This window comes from Pongo pygmaeus, chromosome 1 (assembly GCF_028885625.2).
Source record: "Pongo pygmaeus isolate AG05252 chromosome 1, NHGRI_mPonPyg2-v2.0_pri, whole genome shotgun sequence".
NCBI classification, from domain to species: Eukaryota; Metazoa; Chordata; class Mammalia; order Primates; family Hominidae; genus Pongo; species Pongo pygmaeus.
This window is the reverse complement of record NC_072373.2, coordinates 165,283,042-165,306,111: the sequence shown is the minus strand read 5'-3', so window position 1 is coordinate 165,306,111 and position 23,070 is coordinate 165,283,042. Positions and strand designations below refer to the sequence as shown.

At 42.6% G+C, this 23,070-nt stretch overlaps 2 protein-coding genes across 3 annotated transcripts in view; both read right to left on the bottom strand.

Moving 5' to 3' along the window:
- JAK1 (Janus kinase 1) overlaps window positions 1–23,070 on the bottom strand; it is a 235,464-nt gene that overhangs the window by 139,952 nt on the left and 72,442 nt on the right. The window lies entirely within an intron of this gene.
- LOC129034688 (solute carrier family 2, facilitated glucose transporter member 3-like) lies at window positions 6,211–11,435 on the bottom strand. The gene has a single exon (XM_054484229.1). It carries the CDS (start codon window positions 11,433–11,435, stop codon window positions 10,266–10,268), a length of 1,170 nt encoding a protein of 389 aa, XP_054340204.1. The 3' UTR covers window positions 6,211–10,265.

Below are 23,070 nucleotides of genomic sequence, written 5' to 3'. Positions count from 1 at the left end.
TTAAATTTCAGCTCAGCCCTGCCACTTACTAGTGTATATCCCAGGCAAGTTCCTAAATTAATCCTGTTTCCTTATACATAAAATTGCAATCATACTACCCAGCCCGTTTACCTCAGTAAATGATTATGAAGGTTAGGTAAGAAGGTACATATAAACTAACTATCCCTACCACAGTACGGCACATGGATCTGCCTTTAACTAGCTAGCAGCTAGCTGGAGAACATACTTAATTCAGGTCCATCTGGAAACTCATCAGACAGGATTAGCCAGGCAAGAGATGTATTGAGGAAAATGCCTGTGAAGGATCAAGGGAGGGGAAGCAGAAGAAAGCGAGGAAAGCCTCCAGACCATGCTGCAGCTCTGACATCTGTGGAAGAAGAGAGGGAAAAAGAGATGATGGGGATAGAGAGTCAAAGACTATAGCACGGTTCCAAAAAAGCCCTGGTTAGGCCAATCAGAGTCCTTGAGCCAAAGTGGCCACTGCTCACAGGAATTAGCCAGCATTCTCTTTTCTTTCTTTTTTTGTTTTTTTTGTTTTGTTTTGTTTTGTCTGAGACGGAGTTTCACCCTTGTTGCCCAGGCTGGAGTGCAATGGTGCAATCTCGGCCCACTGCAACCTCTGCCTTCCAGGTTCAAGCAATTCTCCTGCCTCAGCCTCACAAGTAGCTGGGATTACAGGCATGTGTCACCTTGCCCAGCTAATTTTGTATAGCTTTTTTTTTTTTTTTTTAATTTTAGAATCAGGGATCTCACTACATTGCCCGGGCTGGAGTGGAGTGGCTATTCACAGGAGTGATCATAGTATACTACAGCCTTGAACTCCTGGCCTCAGGTGATCAGCCTTAGCCTCCTCTGTAGCTAAGACTATAGGCATGCACCACTGCACCCCAAAAGAACTGACCAGCTTTCATATACCTGCCATGCTCAGTCATTGGTATGGAAAGCCCAGCTCTGTGCAAACATGGTGGTGTGTGCACAGAGGCAACAGCTGGGGCTGTCAGTCAGTCATGCTCCCACAGCAGGAGATCTGAGCAGTGTACTTTCATGGTGGCCACATTTCACACACTGGACTGCACAGATCCACCTCTACATGCATGCTCAGGGAGCAGCCTCTCCACAAGTCCATGGACCGCTCTTCCTGAAGGGAAGCTTAGAAGTGATAGGTTAATAAGACTAACTATGGCCAGTTCTCAGGCCCAACCTGGTTCACATCCTGTCCCTTTTGCACGGCCCATTTCCCTCACCCTTAGCTATCACCTCAGCAAGTCCTGATGGCTTTTTGAGAGATGTTATGTGGTGACGTGACCCAAATCTTCATTCCTTGTGGATCTGAGCCCTTTGCAGTCATACCCTTCTCAGGCCAGGAGCACTATACACACCCAACCCTAATTCCAATGAGTCAAGGGAGTACCAGGAAACGCCCAAGGAGATCTGGGTTCCACACATCTTCCTCCCTAACCCCATCCACTTCCTCGGGCTGATGAGGATGGATTCCCGCTGTCACGATGGTGACTCTTTCCTCCTGCTGGTCCCTGGAGACAAGGAATTCAAAGTGCCCTGGTGGCACCAGTAATTTGTAATTCAATGGGACCTTTGTTATGTCCCCTGGCAAGAGTACACTGAGTTTGGGGACCAGGATCTTTACCACTTGATTAACACAGAGTTTTGGGGACTGGAAGGACAGTTCCAAGTGGGTCACTGGGAGTGATGGTAAGTGGGACCACGCCTACTTTAACCCCTTTGTTCCTAGATCCATTTATTCTTTTTATTGTGGACACAATGCCATATAGAGATCTCTGATTCAATGCATATCCCGTAGAATGTCATCCCAGCCTATTAGAGGGTTGCCTCCCATCGCTGCAGGTGTGCTTTTCCAAGGCCATTTCCACACTCTGTGAAGTCAGCTCCTCTGGGTGGTGTTATGTATGACCTGTGGACCCCACAGTCATGGACCCACGCATTTCGAGATTTTATGTAGCATCTTTTTTGGCTACATATTTGCCTCTAAAGAACACTATGCACTATGAACCATCTTTGCAATTCCTGCAGATCAAGGCACCTTGGCTGCTCCTCTGATCTTGTTGGTTATTATGGTAATTGTGACCTCATGGCTTCTGGGAGTTACACACTTCCAGTTGGTCTCCATTCCTTGGCCAGAGTCCCCATCATACACATGGCTGTTAAGGAGCTCAGCTCTGGGATCACTCTCCCACTTTCAGCAATGCCCTGCAGAGGAGGCTATTATTATTACACTTCTTAGTGACGCCAATGTCTCTCTCAACAGTGTATTCTTAATGGTCTTAGTGAATAGTGTGTTCTTTGGGCCTCACATGGAACATAATCCTCAGTGGGTCTTCTGGTCTTACATGATATTTCCATCCTAACGTGCCCCTTCCCTCAGCCTTTTAATCCTTCCTATACCTTCTGCCAGGGCAACTTGGGCTTCTCCACTTTACCCAGGTTTAGCAACCACCTTTTCCAGGCTTCTAAGAGCCACCCCACGATAAGTTACCCTCATTCTCTAGGGTCTTTGCTGGGGTATTAGATCGTGTGTCTTGAAAGAGTGCCCTTAAGTCTGAGCTCCAGAAATAGCTATACTTCTCTTGGGCAATGTTCCTTATCACTTACATAGCTGATTGTATTTCTCCCTTTGATCTGATCGTTAAGAAGTTCAGAATCAAATTTTAATCATACATCTATTACATATACAGGATACAGATATATAGAAACTTAAAACATGTACTTTCTATATTGTCCTCACAACAGCTTCATCTTTTTTGTTAGTTAGTTAGTTTGTTTTTTGAGACAGGATCTCCCTCTGTCGCCCAAGCTGGAGTGTAGTGGCACAACCACAGCTCACTCCAGCCTTGACCTCCTGGCTCAGGCCATCCTCCCACCTCAGCCTCCCAAGTAGCTATGAGTGCAAGTGCATGCCACCACACCCAGCTAAATTTTGTTTTATTTTTTGTAGAGATGAGGTCTTGCTATGTTGCCCAGGCTGGTCTCGAACCCCGGGGCTCAAGCAGTCCTCCTGTCTCAGCATCCCAAAGTACTGGGATTACAGGCATGAGCCACTGCACCCAGCCATCTTTTTTTTTTTTAGATGGAGTCTTGCTCTGTGGAGCAATCTTGGCTCACTGCAAGCTCTGCCTCCTGGGTTCACGCCATTCTCCTGCCTCAGCCTCCCGAGTAGGTGGGACTACAGGCATCCACCACCATGCTCGGCTAATTTTTTGTGTTTTCAGTAGAGATGGGGGTTTCACCATGTTAGCCAGGATGGTCTCGATCTCCTGACCTCATGATCTACACGTCTTGGCCTCCCAAAGTGCTGGGATTACAGGCATGAGCCACTGCGCCTGACCCTTATTTTTAACTTATTTTCATTTCATACTGAATCTCTTACTTGCATTTATTGAACACACTATCTGCCCAGCACTGTGCTAAGTACATATGTGTTATCGCATTTAATCCTGGCTTCCCTACTGTGGGATCTTGAGCAAGATACTGAATTTCCATAAGCTTTAATTTCATCATCATCGGTAAGTAAGGATGACCCTAATGTCCACTTTGTAGGATTATAATGAGGATTAACGATGGTAGTTAACATCAGTAGTTATTAAAATATACTTGGCCGGGTGCGGTGGCTCATGCCTGTAACCCCAACACTTTGGGAGGCTGAGGCAGGCAGATCATGAGGTCAAGAGATTGAGACCATCCTGGCCAACGTGGTGAAACCCCGTCCCTACTAAAAATACAAAAATTAGCTGGGCGTGGTGGTGCACACCTGTAGTCCCAGCTACTCAAGAGGCTGAGGTAGGAGAATTGCTTGAACTCAGGAGGCAGAGGTTGCAGTGAGCCGAGATTGTGCCACTGCACTCCAGCCTGGGCAACAGAGCAAGACTACATCTCAAAAATAAAACAAACAAAAAAACACTCAAATCTTTTTGCCTAAAACAACTCAAAATATCTGATTTAATTATTGTATAGGATGTCAATGTAGTAATGTCCAGAAAGATAAACATTAGTTTATTATAAAAACACAACATACAGAGCAGAATAAGTGTTACTAATCTTATTTATTATGGCTTTAATCTAATTGAAGGCTTTTGTGGTTCCTATAATTAACGGCAACATAACAGAATCAATAAAGCTTAAGACATAATGAATGTCCATATAGAACACTCTTTTATGGGGTTTTTCTTGAATAGGTAAATGAGATGATGGCCCCCTCTGAGGCCAGTGAGCCCAAGGATGCTTCACTTCAAAGTCCATTCAGTTTCACAGGAATATCAGATTGCTTTGGTCTGACTTACTAGCCATAATAACAAGGCTTCTTCTACTCCTGGGATTTAGTATACTGTATTAATAATTTAAAAATCTAACGAGCAAATGCTATTCTGACAACCAAGCCTGGGGTGCTAGAAAGGCTGCTGGATCAGAAAGCAGGACACTTGCATGCTGGATGAGCTCTTTGATAGATTAAAAAAAAACTTAGGGTAGTCTTTTTAATGTCTCTGAGCTCAGATATCTCCTTAGTTTGGATTACATTATTTTATAATACCTATCAGCATCAAAATTCTGTGCATCTTTATTTTTTTAACTTTACTGTGTCCTCATACAGGTTATTGGCCACAAAATCATGTATGCATTTGACAAATGGGATAACTGAAGTGTAAAGTTTAAATTACCTTCCAAAAAGCAATAGGAAAATAAATTGTAGCTGAACAAGAATTGGCCAGGCGCAGTGGCTCCTGCCGGTAATCCCAGCACTTTGGGAGGCCAAGGCAGAAGGATCATTTGAGGAGTTTAAGACCAGCCTGGGCAACACAGTGAGACCTCCTCTCTATAAAAAAAAAAAAAATGAATAAATAAAAATTAGCCGTGTACAATGGTGTGCAGCTATAGCTCCAACTACTTGGAAGCTGAGGTGGGAGGATTGCTTGACCCCGGGAGTTCGAGGCTGTAGTGAGCTATGATCGTGCCACTGCACCCCAGAACGGGTGACAGAGTGAGAACTCACTTCTTAAAAAAAAGAAATAAAATGAAATAAAAATAGAAAAGAATTAGATGTGACTTCTTCCCAAGTTCTAATTTTCTCTTATTCTGCTAGGCGAGTGATACATAGAAATTATATATTCTCAGAGGTCTATGGCATCCAACACTTTAAGAAAATTCAGCAAATACTTACTCAGTACAACTATGTGCCAAGCACTGTGTTAATTTTTTATAACATGATGCAGGATATATATGATCAGTAACAATCAACTGATCAGCTACATGTATAGGGTACTATACTAGGCCCTTGGCAGGGGTGGCCACTCTTCCTGTAGTATGTAGAGGAAAAGGCAAGACATCCATCTGAAAAATAGATAATCAAGCATCAAATGGCTGATACAGACATACATGTCATAAGATTTCAGAGACAGGAAACATTACCGAAAATCCAGATAGACTTCATTGGGCTTGTGAAATGTGAACCGAACCGTGAAGGACACTGAAAAATCAAAGAGGCAGGGAAGTGTCAGGCCTATTTAATTGCATTTATATCCTTCCCAGAATTGTCAAGATTAGGTTTATTTTTGTGTCTGAAATGCGTGTGTATTGTCTTCCCTCAATTTTAGGTACCACGACAGCAGAAACCATGTATAATACAATATTTATATTTGATTCAGCATGACAGATATTTATAGAGCGTCTAATATACATCAGACACTGTACTAAGTAAGCTTTGGAGGGGAGGGAAAGGTCAAGAAGGAAAGAGAAAAGACTTGGAGATAAAACTCAGAAGTCAGATGAGACCCGTTTGTTGCCGAAAGATCTGGGTAAACTTGGTTTGAACTCTCAACACGTTGCCTGGACTGTGGAAGTGTAAAGCCCTTTCAAGAGCGAGGTAACTTCTGGAGGGACACTTCCACCTCCTCATTCTACTCTGTTTTGCACCATGTTACAATGAAGGCACTCACACAAAGCTCCCTAGGTTTCACAGCCATCCCTGAAGATGTAGGTAGGTAGGAATCACAGCTCTGCTGCCCTGGTAGCTGCTTTCTCCATTTTCCGTCTGCCCTCCCTCCTTTTGCCCTTGCGTTCTCCATTGCAGATTGCCCCCCAAAATTTCCAAAACCTCCCTGCAGTATGCACAGCAAGTTGACCCTCCTCTAACAGCCGGATCCTTGGTCTCAATTTTTTTTTAACTCTTTTTTTTTTATATATACTTTAAGTTTTAGGGTACATGTGCACAACGTGCAGGTTTGTTACATATGTATACGTGTGCCATGTTGGTGTGCTGCACCCATTAACTCGTCATTTACATTAGGTATACCTCCTAATGCTATCCCACCCCCCTACCCCTACCCCACAACAGGCCCTGGTGTGTGATGTTCCCCTTCCTGTGTCCAAGTGTTCTCATTGTTCAATTCCCACCTATGGAGTGAGAACATGCAGTGTTTGGTTTTTTGTCCTTGCGATAGTTTGCTGAGAATGATGGTTTCCAGCTCCATCCATGTCCCTACAAAGTACATGAACTCATCATTTTTTATGGCTGCATATTATTCCATGGTGTATATGTGCCACATTTTCTTAATCCAGTCTATCATTGTTGGACATCAATTTTCTACCTCAAGCATTTTCCAACCTATTTATTCTATTACACCTAATTTCCCAACTGATTTTTTCCAAGCCTAGATGCTTCTATTTTCAGGAAGAAATCTGGCACCAGCTGTAAAACAATGGCAATATTTTCTCCACCTTGTTACATAGAGATAAGTGCCCCAGTAACTCTAAGAGAAACCCACAGGGCTATGAAGGGACAGAAGGAGAAAGTACAGGAAATGATTCAGGAAGGGTTTTTTGGAACTTTCTAAGTGATCTCTCTCTCTGTCCTAAATTCACACAGTATTTATTGCCTACATCACTCCTTGGAAACGTGTCCTTTAATGCCTTCTATTGCTGTTTGTCTTTCCTTCTGTTGATGATTTATCTCCCTGACCAGATGTTTTGCAGTTCCAGTACTGCAGGCTTTTCCCTTCGCCCCTGGAACGCTCGTGGCACCTGGCCCAGTGCCTCCAGGGTAAAATGGGCCTCACTGATTGGTCTGTTGAATCTCAACCTGTGGGAGCTTTATGATTTGCCTAGTTTCACAAGACCTTCCCTAAATTTTCCTAAAAATGCCACATGGCAGGTGTTTGTTTTAATTAAAATAAATTAAAATATCTCTAAGAATGCACTGAGTATTTAATCAATTTGCTTGAGATGGCTGGAGATGTCCACTCAAATTCCAGCAATGAGGACCTGGAAAGGACTAACGTGTATTTAAGTACCCTTACCTCCCAGCCATCTGCTTTCATTCTCAAAATCACCTTTTGAGGTGAGATTAGGTGATTTGCCAGTGTTTACACTATTACACGGCAGGAACTGAAGTTTTAACAGGGCACACCTAGCTTCAAAGCTCCTGTTCTTTTCACTGTCTCACACCTCCAGGATAATAATGCCCCTTTAGAGATATTCAAATTTTCATCATCACTAAGAAGAGCAGTTATCCACTAGGATGCAAACTAAACAAACCACCCCAACAGTTAGTGTCCTGGAGTTGTAAAAAGAAAACTGACTCCATGAACTTGAACAAGTGGCTTCACCTTTCCAAGCTTCCAGTTACTTATCTGTACATGTGCAATTCTACAGAGTTGATGTCAACACTCAGTTAAATAACACACACACACACACACACACACTACCAGGGAAGCAGTCTTTCTGTTGGCTGAAAATGATCAATTGTATTCTTTGAAGATTTCAAGTGTTAGGTTAAAATCCTCCTTCCTTTTACAGAGTGTAAAATGGGAGCTGACACTCAGGTCTGACATTCAGATTAGTTGGGCAGGTGTCTTTTAATTGAGTTAACGCATTACGTGATTTGGGAGGGGCATTAGCTGACTCACACAGGAGCAGATTAACCATTAACCCAACATCACACAGCAGCAGCCACAGTCCGGGAGGTAAATTGGCACCACCATCTATATTCTTCGAAGCCCTTCTCCACAGTAACTACCATTGCCCTTCAAACAGGGCCCTTTCAGATTATTGCAATCAGCCCAGGTAGGAGGTAAAAGGGTTGAAGGTATGACCATTATAAAATACGAGGAAGTTCTTTGGGGGAGGATTTGGGGGAATGGAACCATTCTCCCCAGTCCCTTAATGATACCAAGTCCTGCTGGCTTATGTCTCTAAGACCACAGGCTTGGCAGTGAATGAGAGCTGAGTTTTAGCTCTGCTTCATCCTAGTTGTGTGGCTGTGAGTAGTACATTACTACTTTAAATCTCAGTTTTTTAATCTGTAAAATGGGAGTGATAATATTTTCTGTCTTTTTTTTTCATGTGTACATTCAGAATTTTTATCTTAAAACAAAGAATCACCAGAGTAACATTAATAATAGAAAATCCATATGGAAATATTCACAATCTGGTCAGTGAGAAATGAGAAAACAACTTCCCTGCCTTACTGTTCACCCACTGTTTGAGGAGCCAGAAGTAGAGGTGAAGTCGGAAGTAGGTCACCTTTTCCAGCTAAACCCCACTGCATAGCTATGTGCATTTTTATTCAAAGCCTCAACAACCAGAGGGAACAGCGAGAACCGAGAACCAAAATACTGTTATTGGCAAGCGTTCAGCTAAAGGGTCTGAGATGTGTAAGCACCAGGAAGGGAAAGGGAGATCGAGCAACATATGAAAAAGGGGGCTGTAGGAACAAACACAGAGGAAATAAGTCAACAATAACCTACTTCCACCCAGAGCAAAGTGACAGTGCACATACATTCATACTCTCAAGTATGGGCTACACTGCACACTGACTCATACTATCTCAAACATGGCCTGTTGGAAAGATTCACTCCCCCTAAGGGCACTCGGCACAGGACCACGGTGGTCATGGTAACAGACATAGACAAGCATGCCGTGACCCTGAAGCAACAACACACGTTAGATAATAATCGTTCAGAAAAAAATCTTCTCCCAGAGCTGAGGTTACAAATTCCAAGTAAGCTATAAACATTCTTTTTGGAATTCCTTTAAAGGTATGCGTCAAAGTAAAACAAAAATCAACACCTAAAATCTCCTAAAGAACAAAATGGAGAAATAACGAACCTCTACCAAGAACCAATTATTTTAGGTTTCTCATTTGGATGGCTCTCCCACCAGATGAGTGGTAGGGTTACTTAAAAAGTAATGAGTCTACTACAAGGGGAAGGAGTTGTTTGGTCCAGTGAGAAGGAACAGGCTTTCTAGAAATAGCTTTCCCTGCCCTGGACTCCATCCAAAATTAGAACCCATCAACCGCCATTAACTACAATGCCCCATCTTGGTTAACAATCCTGGACTTCAAGTAATACTACATATAAACTGTAATTTTAAAGAAAAAAGTTCCAAAAGAAATCAGTAGCTTTATTATATAGGCATATGACTTTTCTGAGAAATTAAACTTAAGAGTTTCCATCTGAAGGACAGAAATTGTTAAGAGGTAATGTGCAGACCTCAGGCACCACATAATTTACCCTCCAATAATTAACTACATTTCTCCCTAAATTCTTCTTGTTGCACCTTAACCTCTCCAGCATCAAATCTTCTACTCTATAACCTCTTTTAAACACCTCCTTTTAAACTCAATTTCCTTATGTTTTCATTATTTGGCAAAATTACACTTAAAACATAATATTAAACCAGAAGGTAAAAATTAAACCAGAAGGTAAAAATAAATGTAATTAAACCAGAAAGTAAAAATAAATAAAACTCAAGTTAATTTGCTGTGTACAGCTGTATGGAAGTGAGGAAGGTGCTCTTACATAAACCCTGTCTGCCTTCCCACACTGTGTGTGTATCTGCTTCCTGGTAAGTCTGAGTTTGGGGGAACTGCACCTTACTTTTCCTCCCCTATATCCCCTAGAGGGCAATATTAGAACCCAAGGGAGAAGAGCTGGCAAAGTTGTCATATCCCAAGTGGTCAATCCCTCCTGAAATGAAGGTAGGTTCACTTGGTCTCGCCTAGGCAGAAGAGGATGTCCAAGAAATACAATATTTTAAAAGCCATTGAAAATTCAACAAGCTCCAGCCCTGTTGAGGGAGAAAGGAATCAAGTAGCAGCATTCAGAAGCAGCCCTGGGTTCATCATTATGAGGTCTCTCCCTCGTTCAGGGAGAGGTGGCTTTCCCTTGCTGGGAGGGAGGTGGAAGAAGGCATGATTTAGACATTGGTGGTGGTCTCCTTAGCAGGCTGGATACTGTTCATCTCCATGACGCGGTCCTTCCAGATCTATTTGCATCGTGTGCCTGCCCCTCAAAGGCCTGTGTGATATCCTCGAAAGTCCTGTAACACATCTCAGGGACTTTGAAGAAGGTAAAGATCGAGAAGGTAATGAGGAAGTCAGTGAAGATAATAAAAACGTAGGCTCCTAAATGGTAAGCAGCAGAAGGGAAGAGCAATCTGACTAGGAAGTTGGAGGTCCAGTTGGAGCAGCCGGCCACTGCCATCACAGCTGGGCCAGGGCCCTGGCTGAAGAGTTCAGCCACAATAAACCAGGGAATGGGGCCTGGCCCAATTTCAAAGAAGACCACAAAGACCAAGATAGCCCCAATACAGACAAAGCTTATCCCATTACACTCAGCCTTCAATAACAAACAAACAGTCATGAGGATGGAACAAAAAGTCATCCCTCCAAGGCCTATCATATGTAGAGTCCTTCTTACTGCCCTTTCCACCAGAAATAGGGAAACTATAGTGAAGATAGTATTAACCACACCCGCACCGATGGTGACACAGATGGGCTCTTGAACACCTGCACCCTTAAAGATTCCTGTTGAGTAACAGAACACAGCATTGATTCCAGAGAGCTGCTGAGAGAGCTGGAGCATGATGGAAATGATGATGGGCTGTTGGTAGCTGGATACTCTAAAGAGCTCCAGCACAGTGACTTGCTTTTCTTGTGCCATCCTTGCACTCTCATCTTTCATCTCCTGGATGTCTTGGGATACATTCTGGGTGCCCCACAACCACTGGAGGATCTCCTTAGCATTCTCCTCTTCTTTTCTGTTAATGAGCAAGAATCTGGGACTTTCAGGGCAAAAAGGAAGGGCTGCACTTTGTAGCATAGCAGGAGAGATGGGAAAGCCTAATAGCACAGGCCATAGGTCTTCAGACCCCAGGATGAATTCCAGATCAAAGATCTGGGCCACCAGAATTCCAACAACAATGCCCAGCTGGTTGAGAGTGCCAAAGACACCTTGCAGGGCAACAGGTGAGATCTCTCCGATGTATGTGGGCACAAAACCTGTGCAGAGTCTGCAGAAGAGGCCAATAACCAAGTAGGCCAGGATCAGTATTTCAACCAACTCAGCTACTTTACACAATCCCACAAGGCAGCCACCAGTGACAGCCAACAGATTGACAGTAAGCATTGAATTACGCCTGTCAAAGCTGTTGACAAAGTCTAATGGAAAAGGAGCCAATCATACAACCAATGGAGAATATGGCCACAGACAAGGATCAGAGGTACAAGCGCAACATCTCAGAGGGAGGGGTATTTGCCTTGTCCTTCAAAGTGTTGATAAATTCCCTTACGATTGTCTCAGGAGCATTGATGACCCCAGTGTTGTAGCCAAATTGGAAAGAGCCAATTGTAGCAATTGTGATGGTGAAGATCAGAGATGGGGTGACCTTCTGTGTCCCCCATGGCTGTAATCTAATTGTTTTTCTTTTTTTGAGACAGAGTTTCACTCTTGTTGCTCAGCCTGGAGTGCAATGGTGCGATCTCAGCTCACTGCAACCTCTGCCTCCCGGGTTCAAGCGATTCTCCTGCCTCAGCCTCCCAAATAGCTGGCATTATAGGTGTGCACCACCACACCCTGTTAATTTTTTGTATTTTTAGTAGAGATGGGGTTTCATGATGTTGGCCAGGCTGGTCTCGAACTCCTGACTTCAGGTGACTCACCCACCTCGGCCTCCCAAAGTGCTGGGATTACAGGTGTGAGCCACTGTGCCTGGTCCCTAATCTAATTCTTTTCAAGTCTTTAAGAAAGATCTAGGAGTGTGATTCCAGAGACACATTTTTCAACCAAAGAAACCTTCAAAATTTCCTTCTCGGCAGCAAGTTTTCTCCAGGTCCTCAGGAATGCTCTAAAACTCTCACCATTACAGCATCTCCTATTTTTTGTCTTCTGAAGCTGTTATGAAGATTAAGTTAAATAATAAGCTGGGTGCAGTGGCTCATGTCTGTAAGCCCAGCACTTTGGAGGACTGAGGCAAGAAGATCACTTGAGCCCAGGTGTTATTGAAGACCAGCCCGGGAAACATAGAGAGACCCTGTCTCTACAAAAAATAATTAGCCAGGCATGATGTTGCATGCCTGTAGTCCCAGCTACTCGGGAGGCTGAGGTGGGAGGCTTGAGCCCAGTAGGTCAAGGCAGCAGTGAGCCATGATTGTGCCATTGCCCTCCAGCCTGGGTGACAGAGTGAGACACTGCCCAACAGCACCGCCCCCCCCCAACAAAAAAAAAGAATATAAAGCACTTAGTACAGTATCTGGCACATTGTAAGCTCTTTATAAAGTTGGTTATTATTTTATTATTAGCAGGGACCAAGGCCTTAACGTTGTAAGATGCAGAGAAATAACAAAAGGAAAGAAAGGCTCCCTGTTGCTGAAGAAACCAATGCCACAGTCAGGTGCACAAGGTCTAGCACAATTTGGCTCCCAGCCAATCTTATCCTATAGTTACCTGCACGCTGTCCCTGAAAACTTCCTTAGTTCCTCAAGGTAGGAAGAATTCCTCCTTTAGTTTCCCAGAGTACTTTGCATGTACTTTTCTACTTTCCCTTATCACACTCCATTCTATTTTGCTTGCATATCTATTCACTCTACCCTACCTTATCCCAGGCTGTGAGTTTATGGACAGCAGGAACCAAGCAGTCATCCTTGTATTTGCAGCCATAGGCATTCTGTAAGTATTGGATGAGGATGGAAGTATGGATGGATAGACAGACAGATAAGGAACATGGGATAACTAGTGACTTGGTAAAGGATTAGGCCTGGGTACTAGGAGACCAACTAAAATAGTCATTGCTTCACAAGCTTCCCTAAGGCTGGATCTGAACAGAAATGCAAAGGGCATGACATTTGAAGAATTGTTTGCCTGGTGTGGGTGGTTAGGCAATCTACATGTGTCTTCAAGGGAAAAGCATGGCTAGTTGGTGACTGCTGACAAAGTTGGTATCGGGCAGAACACCTTGGCAACCAGAAGCCAAGGCAGGATGATGCCTCTAAGTCTTCCTGCATCCTGAAAAGTTAATAGATTAGTCAATTAGGAGCAAGTCCTTTGAAGTGTGGTCAGTTTCAGGCGGACTTGTGGACAATGACTTTTCTCTCTGTGATTGTGTTCACTGTAAACAATGATGCAAGATCTAAAGATAGAAAGGGGATGTGAAATGCTGTTCTCACAGAAGATGGACTGTCTGGAGATAACATTTCCAAGTACCTAGAGTATAAAGTATTTTATAACATAGGGCAATATAGAGGGAGATGCTGAATCTTGACTTTTCAGAAACCATTCTTATTTTATTCATTTTGTTCAAAGCAATTGAAGATGATAATATTTGTTGATTGATCACTTATTGTGTACCTCATACTTTTTAAGAAAGTGATACGCTAGAGTTGGCCTTCCCTGGCTCATGAGAGTCAATTATGTGTGTGTTTTCTCAAGCCTGCATTAGAAGATTTTACACTGGCATCTTAAATCCGGCCATATCAGGAATATTTACATCATGGAAACTGGCAAACACTAAAAATCAGGGTTTTCAGTCCCATCCCTTCTGAGAGCTGCTTGTCAAACATTTACTGCACACTACTGATTTTACAATAAATGATCCTAATTAGCCCTTCCCATATTCCTACTTTACAGATGAGAAATTGAAGTTTAGAGATTAAGTAATTCACTTATTACAAACTTTTTGGTGGCAAAGGCAGGATTAAAATTCAGACCATCTGTCTCCAAAGTTCATGCATTTAACCATTTAATTATTTTAAGATTTCAAACCCTACTTAGGTCAGCAAAATGGCAGAGTAGGCAGCCCCAAGCTCCTGTTCCCCCATAGAAACTCAAAAAACAAGCAGAATCTGTCAGAATTAACTCCTTCAGACTCCGGAAAAAAGTCAGAGGCTTATAGCCACCAAGTGGATGCTGAATTAAGAAAAATAAAAAATGGGCCAGTTGCAGTGGTGGCTCATGCCTGTAATCCCAGCATTTTGGGAGGTCAAGACAAGAGGATCTCTTGAGCCCAGGAGTTTCAGACTAGCCTGGGAAACACGGTGAGACCTTGTCTCTACAAAAAATAAAAAAATAAAAATCAGCCAGGCCTGGTGGGGCATGCCTGTAGTCCCAGCTACTGGGGAGGCTGAAGTGGGAGGATCATTTGAGCCTGGGAAGTCAAGGCTGCAGTGAACTATGATCTTGACACTGCACTGAAGCCTGGGTGACAGAGTGAGCCCCTAACTAAGATAAATAAAATTAAAAATATATATATATATGTATGTATGTATGTGTGCGTATATATATGTATGTATGTATGTGTGTGTGTATATATATATAAAATAGAGATAAGGCTGGGCATGGTGGCTCACGCCTGTAATCCCAGCACTTTGGGAGGCCAAGGTGGGTGGATCATGAGGTCAGGAGTTCAAGACCAGCCTGGCCAACATGGTCAAACCCCATCTCTACTAAAAATACAGAAATTAGCCGGGTGTGGTGGCACGTGCCTGTAATCCCAGCTACTCCAGAGGCTGAGGCAGGAGAATTGTTTGAACCCGGGAGGCAGAGGTTGCAGTGAGCCAAGATCATGCCACTGCACTCCAGCCTGGGCGACAAAGAGAGACTCTATCTCAATAAATAAATAAATAAATAAATAAATAAAATAAACTCAAAAATGGTAGGAAAGTTTTGTGGCATTTTTATTTGCTCTTATTCCACACCTTACCTTGCAATGGTCCTGAAGACAGCAGCCCATACTGTCAGCATGGGAGTGTGGTCCCTGGTTCTAGAGGGAGCAAAGCAGACCTTATTTGCAAATTATTGTGTAGATCGGTTTTAACCTGTCTGTACGTGAAGGACTGGCAAAAAATGCTCACCTCTGTTTGCCTAACTCTGAACTAACCCAGATTGGAAAAGCAGCAGGCATTGCTTGAATCATCGTAAGGTAGAAGAACAAGGCCTGAGGCAAAAGGTCACAGTTGAGACATGCAATAAACCACCTAAGGCTTGGGCAAAAAATTTGAGGACAGAGTTTCTTTGGGAAGTTAGGACAATCAGAAGCACCTGTGTATGCAGGGAATTTAGACAGCCATGCATGTGCCCAGGGCAAGATGCTTGCTCAGAAAAGATGTGATAAAAACTTCAGGTTTCATCATAGCTGATTGCTAAGCTCAGTGAAAGCCTGGCTAAGTGTTGAAGGAGGGCCCCAGTACAGGCCCAATTGGCAAAAACTGAGAAAAGTATTTTTGTTTGTTTTGTTTTTTGTTTTTTAGCTCTTGACATTCAGGTAAAATTCTGTCAAAGCACTCACTGAAGGCCAGGCATGGTGGCTCACGCCTATAATCCCAGTACTTTGGGAGGCTGAGGCAGGCAGATCACTTGAGGTCAGGAGTTCGAGGCCAGCCTGGACAACATGGTGAAACCCCATCTCTACTAAAAATACAAAATGTAGCTGGGTGTGGTGGCATGTGCCTGCAATCTTAGCTACACAGGAGGCTGAGGCAGGAGAATTGCTTGAACCTGGGAGATTGCAGTGAGCTGACATCATGCCAGCTCACTCCAGCCTGAGCAACAGAGCAAAAACTCTGTCTCAAAAACAAACAAACAAACAAATAAACAAACAAAAAAACCCCACTCACTGAATACAAGCTAAGGAACAGAGATTTCAGCAACCACACATGACAAAGAAAAGTCTCTGCAAAAATAGGAAAAGTTACTAGAACAAGACTACTACAGGTCTCAACAATGAAAACAAAAACAACCACAAAAAATAAATAAATAAATAAAATAAAACAGTAAACCCCAAAGAAGGAGAAGAATCTTATTTTCAGAGTTGCCACAATATACTATTCAAAAGTCCAGTTTTCAAAAACAACAACAACAACAACAAATCACAAGAAGATACACAAAGAGGCCGGGCGCGGTGGCTCACGTCTGTAATCCCAGCACTTTGGGAAGCTGAGGCGGGTGGATCACGAGGTCAGGAGATCGAGACCATCCTGGCTAACACGGTGAAACCCCGTCTCCACTAAAAATACAAAAAATTCTCCGGGCGTGGTGGCGGGTGCCTGTAGTCCCAGCTACTCTGGAGCCTGAGGCAGGAGAATGGCGTGAGCCCGGGAGGCGGAGCTTGCAGTGAGCGGAGATTGCGCCACTGCACTCCAGCCTGGATGACAGAGCAAGACTCTGTCTCAAAAAAAAAAAAAAAAAAAAAAAAATATATATATATATATATATATATACACACACACACAAAGAAACAGGAAAGTATACTTCAATAAAAGAAAACATGGGCCAGGCACGGTGGCTCACGCCTGTAATCCCAGCACTTTGGCAGGAAGAGGCAGGTGGATTGCCCGAGATCAAGAGTTCGAAATCAGCCTGGGCAACACGGTAAAATCCCATCTCTACTAAAATACAAAAAATTATCCGGGAGTGGTGGCATGTGCCACCACTTGGGAGGCACTTGTGTACTTGGGAAGCTGAAGCAGGAGAATTGCTTGAACCGGGGAGGCGGGGTTGCAGTGACCTGAGATTGCACCACTGCATTCCAGCCTGGGCGACAGAGCAAGAATCCGTCTCAAAAAAAAAAAAAAAGGAAAAAAGAAAAGAAAAGAAGCTGACAAAAACCATGCGTGAGGAAGCCCAGATATTGAACTTGTTAGACAAAAACTTTAAAACAATGCTCTTAAATATGCTCAAAGAGCTAAAGGAAAATGTGGACGTAAAACTAAAGAAAATCAGGAGAATAGTATATGAACAAAATGAGAACACCAATACAAAGACAGAAATCATGAAAACGAACCAAACAGAAGTTTTGGAGCAGAAAAGTAGTAGAATAACTGAAATGAAAAAAACCACCAGAGGGGTTTGTATTAGTTTGCTAGGGCTACCATAACCAAATATAACAGACTGAGTGGCTTGAACAACAAAAATGTATTTTCTCACAGTTCTGGAAGCTGGAAGTCCAAGATCAAGATGCTGGCAGGGTTGGTTTCCTCTGTGGCCTCTTTCCTTGGCTTGTAGATTGCTGCTCTCTTGCTACCTCTTCACAAGGTTGTACTTCTGTGCATGCACATTGATATTTCTTCTTCTTATACAGACACCAGTCATACTGGATTAAGGCCCTAACCTCACCATAATTGTCTCAAACTAAACAATTACATGTATTTTAATTTAATTAGTTTGATCACCAGGAATGCAGATGCCTGCTTTCAAAACTGCTATTCAACATCCTACTAAAAATTCTAGCCAGAGCACGTTGACAGGAAGCAGAAAGAAAGGGCATCCAAATGGGAAAGAAAGAAGTAAAACTGTATCTCTATGACCAAAGAATCTACAGGAAACCTACTTGAGCTAATAAATGAATTCAACAAAGTTGCAGGTTATAAAATCAACACACAAAAATCAGTTGTCTGTACATCAGCAGTGGATATTTGAAAAGGAAATAAAGCAATTCTATTTGCATTACAATCGCATCAAAAAGTATAAGATACTTAGGAATAAATTTATCCAAAGAAGTAAATATTATACACTGAAAACTATAAAAACATTGCTGAAAGAGATTAATGAAGATATAAATAAATGAGATGTTACCCACATTCATAAATTGGAAGACTTAGTATTGTTAAGATGACAATACCCAAAACAATGTACAGATTCAACACAATCCCTATAAAAGTCCCAATAGCTTTTTTGCACAATGGAAAAAGCCTGTCCTCAAATTCATATGTGATTGTGGCCAGGCGCATTGGTTCACACCTATAATCCCAGCACTTTGGGAGGCCAAGGCGGGTGGATCACCTGAGGTCAGGAGTTCGAGATCAGCCTGGCCAACATCGTGAAACCCCGCCTCTACTAAAAATACAAGAATTAGCTGGACACAGTGGCTCACATCTGTAATCCAAGCTACTCAGGAGGCTGAGACACAAGAATCACTTGAACCCGGGAGGTGGAGGTTGCAGTGAGCCGAGATCATGCCACCGCACTCCAGCCCGGGCAACAGAGTGAGAGTCGATCTCAAAAAATAAAAAATAAAAAAATCACATGGGATTGCAAGGGACCTGAAATAGCCAAAACAATCTTGAAAAAAAAGTCAAGGCTGGAGGACTCCCACTTCTGATTTCAAAATTGGCAAAACTACAGAAATCAAAACAGTGTGATACTGGCATAACAATAGACACTGACACCAGTGGAATATAATTAGACAACCAGAAATAAACCCTGTCATTTATAGCCAATTGATTTTTGACAAGGGTGCCAAATCCACCCAATGGGGGAAAGTATAGTCTCTTCAAAAGATGGTGCTAGCACAACTGGATTTCCACATGGAAAAAAATGAAGTTGGGCCCCTACCTCACCCCATATATAAAATTTAACTCAAAATGTATCAGTGATCCAAATATAACAGCAAAAACCATAAAACTCTTAGAATAAAACATAGGGGTAAATCTTGGTGACCTCAGATTTGGCAATGGATTCCTAGATATGATACCAAAGTACAAGCAACAATAAATAAATAGGACTTCATCAAAATTATTTAAAAACTTTCATATAAACTGAGTACAACAATAATACAAAAAGAACACTGAGTAAAAGTTCTTAACAGCATTGGCAGACCATATTTTGTCCATCAAAGGCTATTATTAATAAAGTGAGAAGGCAACTCACAAAATGAAGAAAATATTCACAAATCACGTATCTGATGAGGATTGACTACCCAAAATATGTAAGGAACTCCTACAACTAAACAACAGAAAGACAAACAACTCAATTTAAAGATAGGCAAAGGACTTGAAAAGACATTTCTCGAAAAGATATTACAAATGCCGATGAGCACATAAAAAATGCTCGACATCATTAGTCATTAGGAAAATGCAACTCAAAACTATAATTAGATAAGTACTTCACACCTACAATAATGGCTTCAAAACAAACACATATAACAAGTGATGGCAAACATGTGGAGAAATTGGAATCCTCATACACTGCTGGTAAGAATATAAAATGCTGCGGCCCCTATGGAAAACAGTTCGGCAGTTCAAAAAGTTAAACATAGAATTACCATATGACCCAGGAAGTTCATTCTTAGATACATATTCAAAAGAACTGGAAGAGGGATTCAAAATGCTAATGTTCCTTACAGTATTATTCAATAGCCAAAAGGCAGAAGCAATCCAAGTCTATCAACAGAATGAATGAATGATATGTGGCATATGGACATTTTATTTCCCAGCCATAAATAGGAATGAAGTTCTGATATATGCTACAACATGGATATATCCTGAACACTATGCTAAGTAAAAATAAGCCAGACACCAAAGGACAAATAGTGTGTAATTCCACTTACATACAATATATATCTACAATAGGTAAATTCATAGAGACAAAAAGTAGATTAGAGTTTACCAGGGACTTAAAGGAGAGGGGAATGAAGAGTTATTGCTTAATGAGTACAGAGTTTTTGTTTGAGGTGATGGAAATATTTAGAAATAGGTAATGTTGGTGGTTGCACAACATTGTGAATGTAACTAATGCCACTAAAATATACACTTAAAAGTGGTTAAAAGGGGCTGGGCACAGCAGCTTATGCTTATAATCCCAGCACTTTGGGAGGCTGAGGCAAGCAGATCACTTGAGGTCAGGAGTTCAAGACCAGCCTGGCCAACACGGTGAAACCCCCATCTCTACTAAAAATACAAAAATTAGCTGGACATGGTGTCCCACACCTGCAATCCCAGCTACTGGGGAGGCTGAGGCAGGAGAATTGCTTGAACCTGGGAGGTGGAGGTTGCAGTGAGCCAAGATTACACCACTGTACTCCAGCCTGGGTGACAGAGTAAGACCCTGTCTCATTAAAAAAAAAAAAAAAAAAAAGTTTAAAACAGCATATTTTATAGTATATATATTTTTTGCCACAATTTTAAAACTCTGTTCATGTCTGTTAATCCCCACCTAATTTTCCAGCATCTTCCTATCTACCTCTGTGAGCCTAATTTTGCTCACTTGTCTCCCAATTCTCAAAGTCTTTCTCCTACATGATCCTTGGTAACAACTGTGGCGAGAGGTGCAGCGACCCACACTGTGCGCTTGCCAAATGTCACCATGTTGACAAAAACTATAGAAAATAGGGCATTAGGAAAAAAGAAACCTTTAATATAAACTGAGTACAACAATATGTACAAACAGAACGTTGAATAAAAGTTTTTGAACGCACAGGAAAACCATATTTGCTAGCTTTAGAGACTTGTGCAGGGAGATGAGTGTTCTCCTGAATCACCTCCCTAAATGGTTCAAGAAACAAAGGTGTGGCATCCCAACTTCCTGAAGCTGACTGTTCCCCAAGTGTCAGGCCACAAAGACTGAGTCTCCTTAAAAGATTTAGGCCGGGCATGGTGGCTCACGCCTGTAATCCCAGCATGTTGGGGGGCCGAGGCGGGCGGATCATGAGGTCAGGAGATCGAGACCATCCTGGCTAACACGGTGAAACCCCATCTCTACTAAAAATACAAAAAATTGGCCTACCGTGGTGGCGGGCGCCTGTAGTCTCAGCTACTCGGGAGGCTGAGGCAGGAGAATGGCGTGAACCCAGGAGGTGCAGCTTGCAGTGAGCCGAGATTGCACCACTGCACTCCAGCCTGGGCGACAGAGCGAGATTCTGAGATTCTGTCTCAAAAAAAAAAGATTTAGTCCAGCCCTTATGAGCTTATCCTTTAATGTCCCCTGTACTTATATTCCCTCTTGGTGTTTTTCTTAAGTTTGGGAAAATGTTTGATTAACTAGTTGGCCTTTTCACAATTATCCTGAAGCTTAAAGGTATTATTTGTGGACCAGGACTTTCTTGTTGAAGTGAGAATACAGAATATAATCTCTTCTCCCTGTACTACTCTACAGACCTGCCCACACATCGAGGGAGAAGGGAACGCTCATTGTTCTTTTGTTTTGGGAGACTGGACACAATGTTGCATACATGTTTTAAAGTCGACTTTTAAAATTTACTTTATAAAACCGTGTATGGTAGCGGTTAAGAGTTGGGGCACTGGTGACCTATATTCATTCTTGGCTCTGTCCTCTCCTGTGTTCCATGGACGTCTCTCCCCTTCTCTGGGTATTGATTTTCCCTGCTGTAGAGAGGATAACACCTACCTCAGAGGATTATATGAATGACAGAATGTATGAGAAGTACCAGTACAGTGCCCTAAACAGTGTAGGTGCTCAAGAAAGTTAGCCTGTTAGTTACCTCACTTATTATAGAACATCCATGAACCCCCAAAGGTCTCCATGAAATTTTGCCCAGTGAACAGTCCATGATGATTTCTCTTTTGTTTACAGTCCTGTAATCCTTGATGAAAATACAACTCATGCTGTAACCATTTCATTTTATTTTTATTTTTATTTATTTATTTATTTTGAGAGGAGTCTGGCTCTATCGCCCAGGCTAGAGTGCAGTGGTGTGATCTCGGTTCACTGCAATCTCTGCATCCCAGGTTCAAGCGATTCTCCTGCCTCAGCCTCCCAAGTAGCTGGGATTACAAGCGCCCACCATCACCCCCGGCTAATTTTTGTATTTTTTAGTAGAGATGGGGTTTCACCATGTTGGCCAGGCTGGTCTTGAACTCCTGGCCTCAGGTGATCCACCCACTTTGGCCTCCCAAAGTGCTGGGATTACAGGCATGTGCCACTGCACCTGGCACCTTATTTTTTTGAGACAAGGTCTCTCTCTGGTGCCCAGACTGGAGTGCAGTGGTGTAATCACAGTTTACTACAGCCTCAACCTCCTAGGGCTCAGGTGATCCTCCCACCTCAGCCTTCTGAGTAGCTGGGACTACAGACACACACCACCACACCCAGCTAATTTTTGCATTTTTTGTAGAGACAGGTTTTGGTCATGTTGCCCAGGCTGGTCTCAAACTCTTGGGCTCAAGTAATCTGCCTTCCTTGGCCTTCCAAAGTGCTGGGATTGCAGTCATGAGCCACTGCACCTGACCTGTAGCCATTTTATATTGTACACAAACTTTCATCAAATAAACATTAAGTCATTTGAGAGTAGTGGCAATGTTGTGCACTGTTGCGGCCCCCAGAGCCTGATGCAGCCACACACGTAATGAGCCCTGAAGAAACATATCTTAGTTTTATGTGGCTGTAAACAAAATACCAGAGACTGGATAATTTACAAAGAACAGAGATTTATTTAATACAGTTCTGGAGGCTGGGATATCAGTGTCAAGGGCTCTTCTGCTGCATCCTACCATGACAGAAAGTGGAAGGGCAAGACAGCACGCGTAAGAGATGAAAAGCACAGTCTCAGCCCTTTTACAATCAGTATTAACGTATTCTTGAGGGCGGAGCTCTCTTGACCCAAACACCTCTGATTAGGCTCCATTTCCCAACACTGCTGCATTCAGGATTACATTTTCAACACATGCTTTTTGGGGCACACATTCAAACCACAACAGAACACGTTTTAATCGAATGGCCGAGAAGTGATTTGGAGCCCAGGATAAAGCACTGGATTTGTCATTAAAAGATTGAAGTTCTAGTCTTGGTTTTCATATGAGTGGGCTTTGCGACACTGGACAAGAAACTTCAAGGCAACTCTCATAATCAGTCTCTAAATTAGGATAATAGGGCTGCCCTACCCACTTTCAGGAAGAATTACAATAAGATGTGACACCATACATGTGAACGTATTTGGTAATTTCTAAACTGCAAAAAAAAAAAAAAGAAAGAAAGAAAAAAAAAACTACCCAGAATCCAGCAGGATTGTATCTTGAATCTATATAAGCAACCAAAT

Bases quoted from the DNA above. Each gene is read 5' to 3' on its own strand.
- LOC129034688 (XM_054484229.1), bottom strand. From the start codon at position 11,435: ATGCTTACTGTCAATCTGTTGGCTGTCACTGGTGGCTGCCTTGTGGGA.